The sequence below is a fragment of the Oncorhynchus nerka genome, linkage group LG9b (genome assembly GCF_034236695.1).
Source record: "Oncorhynchus nerka isolate Pitt River linkage group LG9b, Oner_Uvic_2.0, whole genome shotgun sequence".
In the NCBI taxonomy this organism is placed as follows: domain Eukaryota; kingdom Metazoa; phylum Chordata; class Actinopteri; order Salmoniformes; family Salmonidae; genus Oncorhynchus; species Oncorhynchus nerka.
In genome coordinates, this window is record NC_088424.1 from 32,178,031 (window position 1) to 32,192,156 (window position 14,126).

The window sequence follows — 14,126 nt, forward strand, 5'->3', positions numbered from 1 at the left end:
GGTGTCCAGAGCACAGCTGGGGGCAGAGGGTGGTCTATAGCAGGCGGCAACAGTGAGGGACTTGTTTTTAGAGAGGTGGATTTTTAAAAGTAGTAGTTCAAATTGTGTGGGTACAGACCTGGATAGTAGGACAGCACTCTGCAGGCTCTCTCTGCAGTAGATTGCAACACCACCCCCTTTGGCCTTTCTATCTTGTCTGAAAATGTTGTAGTTAGGGATGGAGATTTCAAGAGTATTTGGTGGTCTTCTTTTGGTGGACTGAGAACCCATTCTCATTTACAGCAACAACCTGGGGAATAGTTACAGGGGATCGGATGAAGGAGTCAATTGTAAGCTCGGTTTGATTAGGTGACCGTATGAGGGCAAGATTGGGATTTTAGCCTGGACACCGGGGTTAACAACCCTATTCTTACGATAAGTGCCATGGGCTCTTTAGTGACCACAGAGTCAGGACACCCATTTAACATCCCATCCGAAAGATGGCACCCTACACAGGGCAATGTCCCCAATCACTGCCCTGGTCCATTGGGATATTTTTTTCAGACCAGAGGAAAGGGTGCCTCCTACTGGCCCTCCAACACCACTTCCAGCAGCATCTAGTGTCTGATGCAGGGTGGTATGCTGCTGCTGGAAATGAAGGATGCTTGTACAGAATAAAATTATCCCAAAACACGCATCCTGTTTGCAATAAGGTACTATAGTAAAACTGCAAAAAATGTGGCAAAGAAATTAACTTTATGTCCTGAATACAAAGCGTTTGGGGCAAATCCAACAACACATCACTGAGTACCACTCTTCATATTTTCAAGCATGGTGGTGGCTGCATCATGTTATGGGTATGCTTGTCATAATTTACTATATCCACAGTAAAACGAGTCCTATATCGACATAACCTGAAAGGCTTTGGAGAAATGTCCTCTGGTCTGATGAAACAAAAATAGAACTGTTTGGCCATAATGACCATTGTTATGTTTGGAGGAAAAAGGGGGAGGCTTGCAAGCCAAAGACACCATCCCAACTGTGAAGCACAGGGGTGCAGCATCATGTTGTTGGGGTGCTTTGCTGCAGGAGGGACTGGTGCACTTCACAAAATAGATGGCTTCATGAGGGAAATTATCTGGATATATTGAAGCAACATCTCAAGACATCAGTCAGGAAGTTAAAGCTTGTTCTCAAATTGGTCTTCCAGATGGACAATGACCCCAAGCATACTTCCAAACTTGTGGCAAAATGGCTTAAGGACAACAAAGTCAAGGTATTGGATTGGCCATCACAAAGCCCTGACCTCAATCCTATAGAAAATGTGTGGGCAGAACTGAAAAAGTGTGTGCGAGCAAGGAGGCCTACAAACCTGACTAAGTTACACCAGCTCTGTCAGGAGGAATGGGCCAAAATTCACCCAACTTATTGTGGGAAGCTTGTGGAAGATTACCTGAAATGTTTGACCCAAGTTAAACAGTTTAAAGGCAAGGCTACCAAATACTAATTGAGTGTATGTGAACTTCTGACCCACTAGGAATGTGATGAAAGAAATTAAAGCTGAAATAAATCATTCTCTCTACTACATTTACATTTAAGTCATTTAGCAGACGCTCTTATCCAGAGCGACTTACAAATTGGTGCATTCACCTTATGACATCCAGTGGAACAGTAGTGCATCTAAATCTTTTAAGGGGGGTGAGAGGGATTACTTTATCCTATCCTAGGTATTCCTTAAAGAGGTGGGGTTTCAGGTGTCTCCGGAAGGTGGTGATTGACTCCGCTGTCCTGGCGTCGTGAGGGAGTTTGTTCCACCATTGGGGGGCCAGAGCAGCGAACAGTTTTGACTGGGCTGAGCGGGAACTGTACTTCCTCAGTGGTAGGGAGGCGAGCAGGCCAGAGGTGGATGAACGCAGTGCCCTTGTTTGGGTGTAGGGCCTGATCAGAGCCTGGAGGTACTGAGGTGCCGTTCCCCTCACAGCTCCGTAGGCAAGCACCATGGTCTTGTAGCGGATGCGAGCTTCAACTGGAAGCCAGTGGAGAGAGCGGAGGAGCGGGATGACGTGAGAGAACTTGGGAAGGTTGAACACCAGACGGGCTGCGGCGTTCTGGATGAGTTGTAGGGGTTTAATGGCACAGGCAGGGAGCCCAGCCAACAGCGAGTTGCAGTAATCCAGACGGGAGATGACAAGTGCCTGGATTAGGACCTGCGCCGCTTCCTGTGTGAGGCAGGGTCGTACTCTGCGGATGTTGTAGAGCATGAACCTACAGGAACGGGCCACCGCCTTGATGTTAGTTGAGAACGACAGGGTGTTGTCCAGGATCACGCCAAGGTTCTTAGCGCTCTGGGAGGAGGACACAATGGAGTTGTCAACCGTGATGGCGAGATCATGGAACGGGCAGTCCTTCCCCGGGAGGAAGAGCAGCTCCGTCTTGCCGAGGTTCAGCTTGAGGTGGTGATCCGTCATCCACACTGATATGTCTGCCAGACATGCAGAGATGCGATTCGCCACCTGGTCATCAGAAGGGGGAAAGGAGAAGATTAATTGTGTGTCGTCTGCATAGCAATGATAGGAGAGACCATGTGAGGTTATGACAGAGCCAAGTGACTTGGTGTATAGCGAGAATAGGAGAGGGCCTAGAACAGAGCCCTGGGGACACCAGTGGTGAGAGCACGTGGTGTGGAGACAGATTCTCGCCACGCCACCTGGTAGGAGCGACCTGTCAGGTAGGACGCAATCAAGCGTGGGCCGCGCCGGAGATGCCCAACTCGGAGAGGGTGGAGAGAGGATCTGATGGTTCACAGTATCGAAGGCAGCCGATAGGTCTAGAAGGATGAGAGCAGAGGAGAGAGAGTTAGCTTTAGCAGTGCGGAGCGCCTCCGTGATACAGAGAAGAGCAGTCTCAGTTGAATGACTAGTCTTGAAACCTGACTGATTTGGATCAAGAAGGTCATTCTGAGAGAGATAGCGGGAGAGCTGGCCAAGGACGGCACGTTCAAGAGTTTTGGAGAGAAAAGAAAGAAGGGATACTGGTCTGTAGTTGTTGACATCGGAGGGATCGAGTGTAGGTTTTTTCAGAAGGGGTGCAACTCTCGCTCTCTTGAAGACGGAAGGGACGTAGCCAGCGGTCAGGGATGAGTTGATGAGCGAGGTGAGGTAAGGGAGAAGGTCTCCGGAAATGGTCTGGAGAAGAGAGGAGGGGATAGGGTCAAGCGGGCAGGTTGTTGGGCGGCCGGCCGTCACAAGACGCGAGATTTCATCTGGAGAGAGAGGGAGAAAGAGGTCAGAGCACAGGGTAGGGCAGTGTGAGCAGAACCAGCGGTGTCGTTTGACTTAGCAAACGAGGATCGGATGTCGTCGACCTTCTTTTCAAAATGGTTGACGAAGTCATCTGCAGGGAGGGAGGAGGGGGGGGGAGGGGGAGGAGGATTCAGGAGGGAGGAGAAGGTTGCAAAGAGCTTCCTAGGGCTAGAGGCAGATGCTTGGAATTTAGAGTGGTAGAAAGTGGCTTTAGCAGCAGAGAGAGAAGAGGAAAATGTAGAGAGGAGGGAGTGAAAGGATGTCAGGTCCGCAGGGAGGCGAGTTTTCCTCCATTTCCGCTCGGCTGCCCGGAGCCCTGTTCTGTGAGCTCGCAATGAGTCGTCGAGCCACGGAGCGGGAGGGGAGGACCGAGCCGGCCTGGAGGATAGGGGACATAGAGAGTCAAAGGATGCAGAAAGGGAGGAGAGGAGGGTTGAGGAGGCAGAATCAGGAGATAGGTTGGAGAAGGTTTGAGCAGAGGGAAGAGATGATAGGATGGAAGAGGAGAGAGTAGCGGGGGAGAGAGAGCGAAGGTTGGGACGGCGCGATACCATCCGAGTAGGGGCAGTGTGGGAAGTGTTGGATGAGAGCGAGAGGGAAAAGGATACAAGGTAGTGGTCGGAGACTTGGAGGGGAGTTGCAATGAGGTTAGTGGAAGAACAGCATCTAGTAAAGATGAGGTCAAGCGTATTTCCTGCCTTGTGAGTAGGGGGGGAAGGTGAGAGGGTGAGGTCAAAAGAGGAGAGGAGTGGAAAGAAGGAGGCAGAGAGGAATGAGTCAAAGGTAGACGTGGGGAGGTTAAAGTCGCCCAGAACTGTGAGAGGTGAGCCGTCCTCAGGAAAGGAGCTTATCAAGGCATCAAGCTCATTGATGAACTCTCCGAGGGAACCTGGAGGGCGATAAATGATAAGGATGTTAAGCTTGAAAGGGCTGGTAACTGTGACAGCATGGAATTCAAAGGAGGCGATAGACAGATGGGTAAGGGGAGAAAGAGAGAATGACCACTTGGGAGAGATGAGGATCCCGGTGCCACCACCCCGCTGACCAGAAGCTCTCGGGGTGTGCGAGAACACGTGGGCAGACGAAGAGAGAGCAGTAGGAGTAGCAGTGTTGTCTGTGGTGATCCATGTTTCCGTCAGTGCCAAGAAGTCGAGGGACTGGAGGGAGGCATAGGCTGAGATGAACTCTGCCGTGTTGGCCGCAGATCGGCAGTTCCAGAGGCTACCGGAGACCTGGAACTCCACGTGGGTCGTGCGCGCTGGGACCACCAGATTAGGGTGGCCGCGGCCACGCGGTGTGGAGCGTTTGTATGGTCTGTGCAGAGAGGAGAGAACAGGGATAGACAGACACATAGTTGACAGGCTACACAAGAGGCTACGCTAATGCAAAGGAGATTGGAATGACAAGTGGACTACACGTCTCGAGTGTTCAGAAAGTTAAGCTTACGTAGCAAGAATCTTATTGACTAAAATGATTAAAATGATACAGTACTGCTGAAGTAGGCTAGCTGGCAGAGGCTGCGTTGTTGACTATGTAGGCTAGCTGGCATTGGCTGCGTTGTTGACACTACACTAATCAAGTCGTTCCGTTGAGTGTAATAGTTTCTACTGTGCTGCTATTCGGGGCTAGCTGGCTAGCTAGCAGTGTTGATTACGTTACGTTAAAAGAGCGACAATAGCTGGCTAGCTAACCTAGGAAATCGCTCTAGACTACACAATTATCTTTGATACAAAGACGGCTATGTAGCTAGCTATGTAGCTAGCTACGATCAAACAAATCAAGCCGTTGTACTGTAATGAAATGAAATAAAAAATGTGATACTACCTGTGGAGCGAAGCGAAATGCGACCGGATTGTTGAGTGCAGAAGTTCTGTTCGGTAGACGTTGGCTAGCTGTTGGCTAGCTAGCAGAGTCTCCTACGTTAAGGACGACAAATAGCTGGCTAGCTAACCTCGGTAAATTAAGATAATCACTCTAAAACTACACACTCTAAACTACACAATTATCTTGGATACGAAGACAGCAAAGACAACTATGTAGCTAGCTAACACTACACTAATCAAGTCGTTCAGTTGAGTGTAATAGTTGTGCTGCTAATCGGTAGACGGTGGACTAGCTAACGGTGGACGTTAGCTAGCTGGCTAGCTGCAGGGCAGTGTAGACTGCGTTAGGACGACGAAATACGATAATTACGCAATTATCTATGATACAAAGACGGCTATGTAGCTAGCTAAGAAGAAATTGCTAAGATTAGACAAATCAAACCGTTGTACTATAATGAAATGTAATACTACCTGCGGACCGAGTGCAGATGCGACCGCTCGCTCCAACCCGGAAGTGGAGACCACTATTATTCTGACATTTCACATTCTTAAAATAAAATGGTGATCCTAACTGACCTAAGACAGGGAATTTTTACTATGATTAAATGTCAGGAATTGTGAAAAACTGAGTTTAAATGTATTTGGCTATGGTGTATGTAAACTTCTGACTTCATCTGTAGTGTATTACATTTAGTCAAATGTTTAGTATTTGGTCCCATATTCCTAGCACGCAATGATTAAATCAAGCTTGTGACTCTACAAACTTGTTGGATGCATTTGCAGTTTGTTTTGGTTGTGTTTCGGATTATGTTGTGCCCAATAGAAATTCATAGTAAATCATGTATTGTGTGTCATTTTGGAGTCACATTGTAAATGAGAAATGTTTTATTTTAAAAATAGGTTATTGAAATCAAATAAAAATGAGGAACCCTTAACAGTCAAACATGAAAAACATTTCACAAATGAATTCGGAGGAAAATCTAGTCAAAATGTCTCAAAATACCTTATGTACCAACTTTTCCCATAGAAAATGTTATCCAAAAAATTATCCAATTATTAACTTTGTTCCATCTGGTCTGAGACGACATTAAACTTGTGTGTGGATCCCCAGGGTATGCGGGTACCATGTATTGAGACTTTGGAGGCTGCTTATGGTAGAGAAATTTATATTAAATTATCTGGAAACAGCTCTGGTAGACATTTCTGCAGTCAGCATGCCAATTGCACGCTCCCTCAAAATTTGAAGCATTGTGTTGTATGACAAAACTGCATATTTCAGAGTGGCCTTTTTTTGTCCCCAGCACAAAGAGCACCTCTGTAATGATCATGCTGTTTAATCAGCTTCTTGATATGCTACCTAACCCTAACAGGTGGATGGATTATCTTAACGTTTTGATAACCATGTAAATCTCTCGGACAAGGTAACTTTAATCAATATATTCGACTCTATTTACTCAGATTCGAAAATGCTAATTAGCGTCAACGTAGGCATTATGCAAAACTACAAATCCCTGCAAGCTCCTGCATGTCATCTCTAACTCACGCCTTTGCTAACAGGTATTGTGTCAATTTAAAACTTGCACAAGACAGTTCACAGAACTGTCAATTGAAAAACATTTTGCGAGTTTATTCATTACTACATTTAGCTAACAGATAGTTAATCCAGAGATTCTTTCCTTTGCCTCGACAGTCTCGTCTAGATCATCATGGCATTTGTAGTTCTTATGATAGCCACATTAGCAGCTAATTAGCATTACATTTGGGGGGGGTAAATACTTAATTGAGATATTTACATGGTTATCAAAATGTCATGTCAGGGTAAGCCTACATGAAACGGAGCCCTTATTTGAAGTGTTTCTAAAATCCCCAATGGGAACAATTTATGGTGGAATAACAATAGAAACCATGTTAGTTTGACCTCTAGGTTTTATGGGTATTATGACTCATACTGTGGTACTCTATTCGTTATTAGGCAAACTAAGACGTCTCCCCCTTCTTGATAGCCCCCCTTTTGGACGAGGAAGCACAAGTGTATCCTAGCACAGAAGAGTTTTAACATTTCTTCCACACACCCTTTGAATCAGCTGTTGTATTGTCGTTGGAGGAAAAGCATGCACACATTTAAAAACAATATGCTACTTAACCTTTTATGTATAAAATGTATTGCAAAACTTACATTTTTTTCATCGCTTTACACATTTATTTTGGGATCCACCCCGGTAAACGTCCTTTGCCTGATGGATAAGGACCATCTCATTCCATAAAAGCACATTTTCGTCCACATCACTCTCCTCTCCCCCTCTCCTCCATTATTTTGACCTTTTTTCCAAAGGAGGCGAGAGAGGACTAGGATGAAAAGACGCAGGAGATGAGCAAATCTAATTGAAAAAAAGCACCTACACACACCCTTGTCCTTACTTTAAGCTCCCCCCCTTCTCTTTGTTTCTCCTGCTGTTAGTCTGGTGCCGTCTTGTGATCATTTTGTTCAACAATTGTAAAGCAATTTTGGGTCATTGAAAAGCTCTACATATAGGTCTCATGTATTAGTATTATTGATCTAAAAGACGGATTCACTCTCAAAATCAAGCCGTCAACAATCAAACAAGAAAAGCACAAATCAATTTGGAGGAAAAGCTTGTCAAAATACCTTCTGCACCACATTTCCATGTAGAAAGAGTTACAGAAAAACTGAAATTACGTTCCTATTTGTTCTGAGACTACATTAAACTTGTGTGTGGATCCCCAGGGTATGCAGGTATCACGTATTGAGACACTGGACTCTCTCCTATGTGAGTTCTCTGATGTGATGTCATTTTGGAGCGCCGGGTGAAGCACTTCCCACACTGTGTGCACTTGTAGGGCTTCTCCCCGCTGTGGACCATAGCATGTCTGATCAGGTTGCACTGCTGGGTAAAACTCCTGCCACACTGATCGCAGGTGTACGGTTTCTCTCCGGTGTGACTCCGGAGGTGTACTTTGAGTTGGCAGAGACGCTGGAAGCTCTTCCCACAAAAGGTGCAGCTGAAACGCCTCTCGGTGGTGCCGCCCGACCTCCACTGAGTCCTCATTCTCTTCACCATGTTAAAACTACTGCGACTCAGGCTGTATTCTGAGAAGGTGGAGGTGGTGGCCATGTTTGACCCTGTCATGCACTCACTCAATCTCACTGTTGCTTCTGAAGCCCTGTATTGATGCTGCCTTGACTGTAGAGCTAAACTATTACCTACATTATTTGAGTTCAGCGTCTCGCTACTCTGTCCCTCTGGCATCTGTTGTCTATTCTCATCAGCCGATGTCCTGACATGTCTTTTAATGTGTTTTGCTGCACTGAACATATTAGCATGTGGTTTCCATATAGAAGAGTGAAGCGGTGGCCCCACTTCATTGGTCATCGTAGGAATGGATGGCAGCCCACTATGAGATGGGAAAATTGAGATATTCTGAGAGTACTCTTCTGTGGAATGAAAGGAGAAATCTGGGTGGCCATCAGGGTCAGTGTTTCTGCCTGGACCCACAGAGGTCCACAGCTGCCGATCATTGTCATCCATGACAAACTGGTCAGGTCCTGCCAGGGTTGTGGTCTGATCCAGCTCCTCCTCTTTCTCATCTTTCACCATCACTAGGTTTAGTGAGTCCTCGTCTGGCCGGTGCTGCTCTGTGCTGAACACCTTTGTAGATGAGAGCCGGGGTGTTCCTGGTTCCTCTGGACGATCAGAATTGGGGTAATGCTCCACGGAGTCTCTGGGAGATATATTGGGTTGTGTGATGAAGTCCTCATCACAGTGCCGTTGCTCAAAGGATGGTGGTTTCCCAGGCTTGGAACCAGGCTCTACAGATTTGGGGATCAACATAAATTAAACATTATAAAAGACCCTTAACAATTGCAAAATACGACTGCTTTAGAACGGACTGTGTGCGTACTGGCACGCCATATGCCAGAACGTAAAACACCCGACACCAATGTAGCAATTTGGAACGTGCATACCACCACCCTCACACATTCTTCCATAGACAGACAGAGCAGTACCCCTTATGGTCACACCCACCCTCTCCAGTGATCCTGAGCTCTTCCTGAGGGTCAGTCTTCCACATGTCCTCTGCTGTCTCCTCATCTTTGATCAGTATGGGTTCAGTCTCCACTCTCTGCTCCACATCTGTAGGCTATAACAGGGGGCTGAGGTTATTACTCTGGACACACAGCATATCTAACCCTTTTCATACTCATGAATCACATGAAAGCGGTAAATTCTCCTGATATTCCAATAACAGCATTGATCCAAAAGGTCAGGTCTCTATAACTCTAAAAGGTGATGTATCACACATGGAGATGAGAGTCCTCTTCAACTGCCATATTGTCTTCTCCCCACTGCGAGTTACTCCTCTGCTTGTTCAAAACAATCTTAACTGGATATGAAGATCTCTCTGATAACATGGGGTAAAAACCTGGAAAATAATTGTATTCAGTCAATTATTAGGATTATTCACACATTTGTGTTTTTATTCATTTGTTCAAGATGCAATCAAATTACCGTGAAGTACTACCTTTTCTCCTGACTCGTCCTCGTGTCTTCTTCAACTCGCTCTCCATCATTTGACACTTCTTTTTCAGTACATCAATATCTCGCTGGCTTTGGGTCATTTCCAAACGTATAACAGCACAGCTATCATCTACACGATTGCTTATTTCTGCTACAGCTGCTTTAGCCAATACCTCAAGAATGGATACCAACTGCGCCTGAAAATTGCAGCTGGCCATCTTGTCCAACCCAGGATTCTCTGTGATTAAGTAAATATAATTACAATTCTCTAACTAGCCAATGTGTAAGAAACAATCCGTTTATTTATAGTTCTAACACTATGGCAAATGGCTCAATTTGGTATGTGTAAGAAGAGAACGAGTCGCGCAAACAATGTTGTTGATAAATAGCAGCAATGTTGGAAGTGGGATATTCGTATGTAATCGCACTTCCGTTCAACTCATAAGGTATTACCGTAAATATGAGACTGCAACAGCCCTTCAAATGTGGTATAGTTTGACACTGGCAAAGTACCAGGGTGTATTCAGGCCCAACCGACCACAGGATGGCGGTATTATTTATTTTACGTCGTGTGTCATGTTACAAACGACGTAAAGGGAAAAGTACCGCCATCATGCAGCGTTTGGGGCTAGGTGTCTGCACGTAGAGCAGCCATATCTATTTACAAAAAAATACGACAAAGAATTCAGATAGTAAAACGTATTTTTTTAGTTAAATAGATATGGCTACATGTTGGAGAGAGTGCAGTGGCAGACATTATTATAAATGCAGCCAAGGCGATTTGCATTTATAATGCACAACGCATTGTGTTAAAATACAAAAACACTTTTCAACCATTCATACAAATTCATTATTTATATCTGATCAAATATTGTCATCTCCATTCTCATCCACACAACCTAATGAAACCATTCTGAAAATGTGGTATGGTATTTATTAAAGGAGAGAAAAGAGAAATAACATGTTTGACACAGCTGGGGAACAAAGGAAAAAAACTAGTTTAATGTGAACTTAAAATATATTTCAAGTAACTATTGCATACTACATGCATTATAGCTGATTTACATTGAGGTCCTTCTCTTGGGTTTTTAAAGGCATGTACATACAGTTGAAGTCGGAAGTTTACATACACTTAGGTTGGAGTCATTAAAACTCGTTTTTCAACCACTCCACAAATTTCTTGTTAACAAACTATAGTTTTGGCAAGTCAGTTAGGACATCTACTTAGTGCATGACGCAAACAATTGTTTCACAATTCCAGTGGAACAGAAGTTTACATACACTAAGTTGACTATGCCTTAAAAACAGCTTGGAAAATTCCAGAAAATGAAGTCATGGCTTTCGAAGCTTCTGATAGGTTAATTGACATAATTTGAGTCAAGGCCTACCTTCAAACTCAGCACCTCTTTGCTTGACATCATGGGAAAATCAAAAGAAATCAGCCAAGACCTCAGAAAAAAAATGTAAACCTCCACAAGTCTGGTTCATCCTTGGGAGCAATTTCCAAACGCCTGAAGGTACCACGTTCATCTGTACAAAAAATAGTACGCAAGTATAAACACCATGGGACCAGGCAGCCGTCATACCGCTCAGGAAGGAGACGCGTTCTGTCTCCTAGAGATGAACGTACTTTGGTGCGAAAAGTGCAAATCAATCCCAGAACAACCGCAAAGGACCTTGTGAAGATGCTGGAGAAAACAGGTACAAAAGTATCTATATCCACAGTAAAACGAGTCCTATATCGACATAACCTGAAAGGCTGCTCAGCAAGGAAGAAGCCGCCATAAAAAAATCCAGACTACGGTTTGCAACTGCACATGGGTACAAAGATTGTATTTTTTGGAGAAATGTCCTCTGGTCTGATGAAACAAAAATTGAACTGTTTGGCCATAATGACCATCGTTATCTTTGGCGGAAAAAGGGGGAGGCTTGCAAGCCGAAGAACACCATCCCAACCGTGAAGCACAGCTTTAAAAGGCTAACTGTTTTTTAGAAAACCCTTTAGCAATTATGTTAGCACAGCTGAAAACTGTTGTGCTAATTAAAGAAGCAATAAAAACAGCCTTCTTTAGACCAGTTGAGTATCTGGAGCATCAGCATTTGTGGGTTCGATTACAGGCTCAAAACGGCCAGAAACAAATACATTTTTTCTCAAACTCATCAGTCTATTCTTTTTCTGAGAAATGAAGGCTATTCCATGTGATTAATTGCCAAGAAATAGAAGATCTCGTACAACGCTGTGTACTACTATCTTCACAGAACAGCGCAAACTGGCCCTAACCAGAATAGAAAGAGGAGTGGGAGGCCCCGGTGCACAACTGAGCAAGAGGACAAGCACATGAGTGTCTAGTTTGAGAAACAGACGCCTCACAAGTCCTCAACTGGCAGCTTCATTAAATAGTACCAGCAAAACACCAGTCTCAACGTCAACAGTGAAGAGGCGACTCCGGGATGATGGCCTTCTAGGCAAGAACATTTCTAAGTGACCCCAAACTTTTGAACGGTAGTGTAAGTAGAGGTATTAGATAAAGAGTATGCATATTAGATCATGTGTAGAAGATAACAGGTGGTGTTGATTGAGCTGCATGAGAGAATATGCATAACAGTACAGCAGTACTGATATATCTGTGAGAGAGTAAGTTAACTAGGGCTATGTGTGTGTATGGAGCAGTGTGTGTATACAATGACTGTGTGTACACTGGGTGGTTATTCTCTCCAGGAGAGGAAGTAGAGCTCACCCAGTGCATCACTACACACCAGTTCACTGGAGCAGTGTGGGTTCACCTCCAAGACCAGAACAGGACCCGCACACACAAACCAACCCACCCGTACAGTAGCACAGCGAAATAGTGTAAGCACACACACACACACACACAAAGTACTTAAGTAAAAATACTTTAAAGTACTACTTAAGGTTTTTGGGGTATCTGTACTTTACTATTTATATTTTTTGCCAACTATTACTTCACTACATTCCTAAAGAAAATAATGTACTTTTTACTCAATACATTTTCCCAGACACCCAAAAGTACTCGTTACATTTTGACAGGAAAATGGTCAATTTCACAACTTATCAAGCGATCATCCCTGGTCATCCCTACTGCCTCTGATCTGGCGGACTCACTAAAAACAAATGCTTTGTTTGTAAATTATGTCTGACTTTTGGAGTGTGCTCCTGGCTATCCGCCAATAAATAAATCAAATAGAATGTTGCCATCTGGTTCGTTTAATATAAGAAATTTGAAATGGTTTCTACTTTTGATACTTAAGTACATTTGAGCGATTCCATTTACTTTTGATACTGAAGTATATTTAAAACCAAATACTTTTATACTTCTCAAGTCGTATTTCACTGCGTGACTAGTCATTTTATATTAAAGGTATCTTTACTTTTACTCAAGTATGACAATAGAGTACTTTTTCCACCACTGCCTGTACAGAGATGCAGATAGTGTAAGCATACAAACATAAACAGTATATTGCTGTGACTATTCATCCATTCTTTGAGAAATTATTTGAGTGCGTGAACATTTACGAGTTAGAATAACATCCACCTGTTTCTTGGTGTTTCTGTCCCACATTTTGACAGTTCTGTCATGGGACTTTGAGATCACCATCGTGCTGTTGGCGAGTCACAGTACACTGATCCTGTGCCTAGGGAAAAATCCATCCAAAATAATATTCATCATCATCGAAAAAAGACATCAGTTTCATCAGCGGAAAAGGGAGAGCTCTTACAGGTTTCCTGCTGCTCCAGGAGTTGATGTTTGGTGGCTGGTTGAACCACATATTCCCCTTGGAATCTCCACACACCACCAACTCTGGAGACAGGACACAAATTACAGTGCAGTTAACAAATTATTCATATAACAATGTGTGTACACATGATTTGTTTACACAATATGTATCAAAATGTGTATGAGTATGCTGATGGACACCCCGACACCCCAAACCACAGCTCTGGCTGTTCTGAGGCCCTCTCCTCCCTGCCTCTTGCAGCCATCTCACTACAGTGGAAGTCAATTGAATTGCACATCGTTGTGCCTGCAGGCCTGTCGTAGAACATGAAGCCTCTGAGCCTGACCCCACCTCTCCATACCCCTGACCCCTACCATTCCACCCTTAACACATGGTCACTGTTACACCTTTCGAGTTTCGGGATGACTGATGTAAGAACAATAAATAAGAAAGAGTAAGGAGATGTAAGACTGTTCCTACCTTGACTCTACACAGGTACACACAAGCGATGAAGTATGAAATCACTAAATTTGTTGACTTCCTGCTCACTCCATTATCTCCGCCCCTGTTGATAGGCAAATCAATGAAGAGGTAAATCTTTGAAACTACTAATCATATAAATCTTTTTCTCTTCTCTATTTAGCCATCTACAGCATCTAATGAACCTAGATTCAGATGACCAGTTTCATACAGTCCCAGTGGTGTCAGTTTAGACAATGTACACAGTAAGTGTAGTTTCCAGATGT

The 14,126-nt window shown here is 44.2% G+C and overlaps 1 protein-coding gene across 1 annotated transcript; it reads right to left on the reverse strand.

Annotated features, from left to right (window-relative positions):
* Positions 1-5,971: 5,971 nt before the first annotated feature.
* LOC115114630 (zinc finger protein 782-like) lies at positions 5,972-10,115 on the reverse strand. Its single transcript, XM_029643039.2, has 4 exons — positions 9,647-10,115; positions 9,426-9,547; positions 9,151-9,265; positions 5,972-8,933 (listed from the first exon to the last, which is right to left on the reverse strand). Exons 1-4 carry the CDS (start codon positions 9,858-9,860, stop codon positions 7,822-7,824), a joined length of 1,563 nt encoding a protein of 520 aa, XP_029498899.1. The 5' UTR covers positions 9,861-10,115; the 3' UTR covers positions 5,972-7,821.
* Between the last annotated feature and the right edge of the window lie 4,011 nt (positions 10,116-14,126).

Excerpts from the sequence above, each read along its gene's own strand:
- LOC115114630 (XM_029643039.2), bottom strand. The coding sequence starts at position 9,860 with ATGGCCAGCTGCAATTTTCAGGCGCAGTTGGTATCCATTCTTGAGGTA. Across the intron at positions 9,548-9,646 it reads AGGACGAGTCAGGAGAAAAG|GTTTTTACCCCATGTTATCA; the intron begins GTAGTACTTCAC and ends ATTATTTTCCAG. Across the intron at positions 8,934-9,150 it reads GCTCAGGATCACTGGAGAGG|AGCCTGGTTCCAAGCCTGGG; the intron begins GTGGGTGTGACC and ends CCAAATCTGTAG.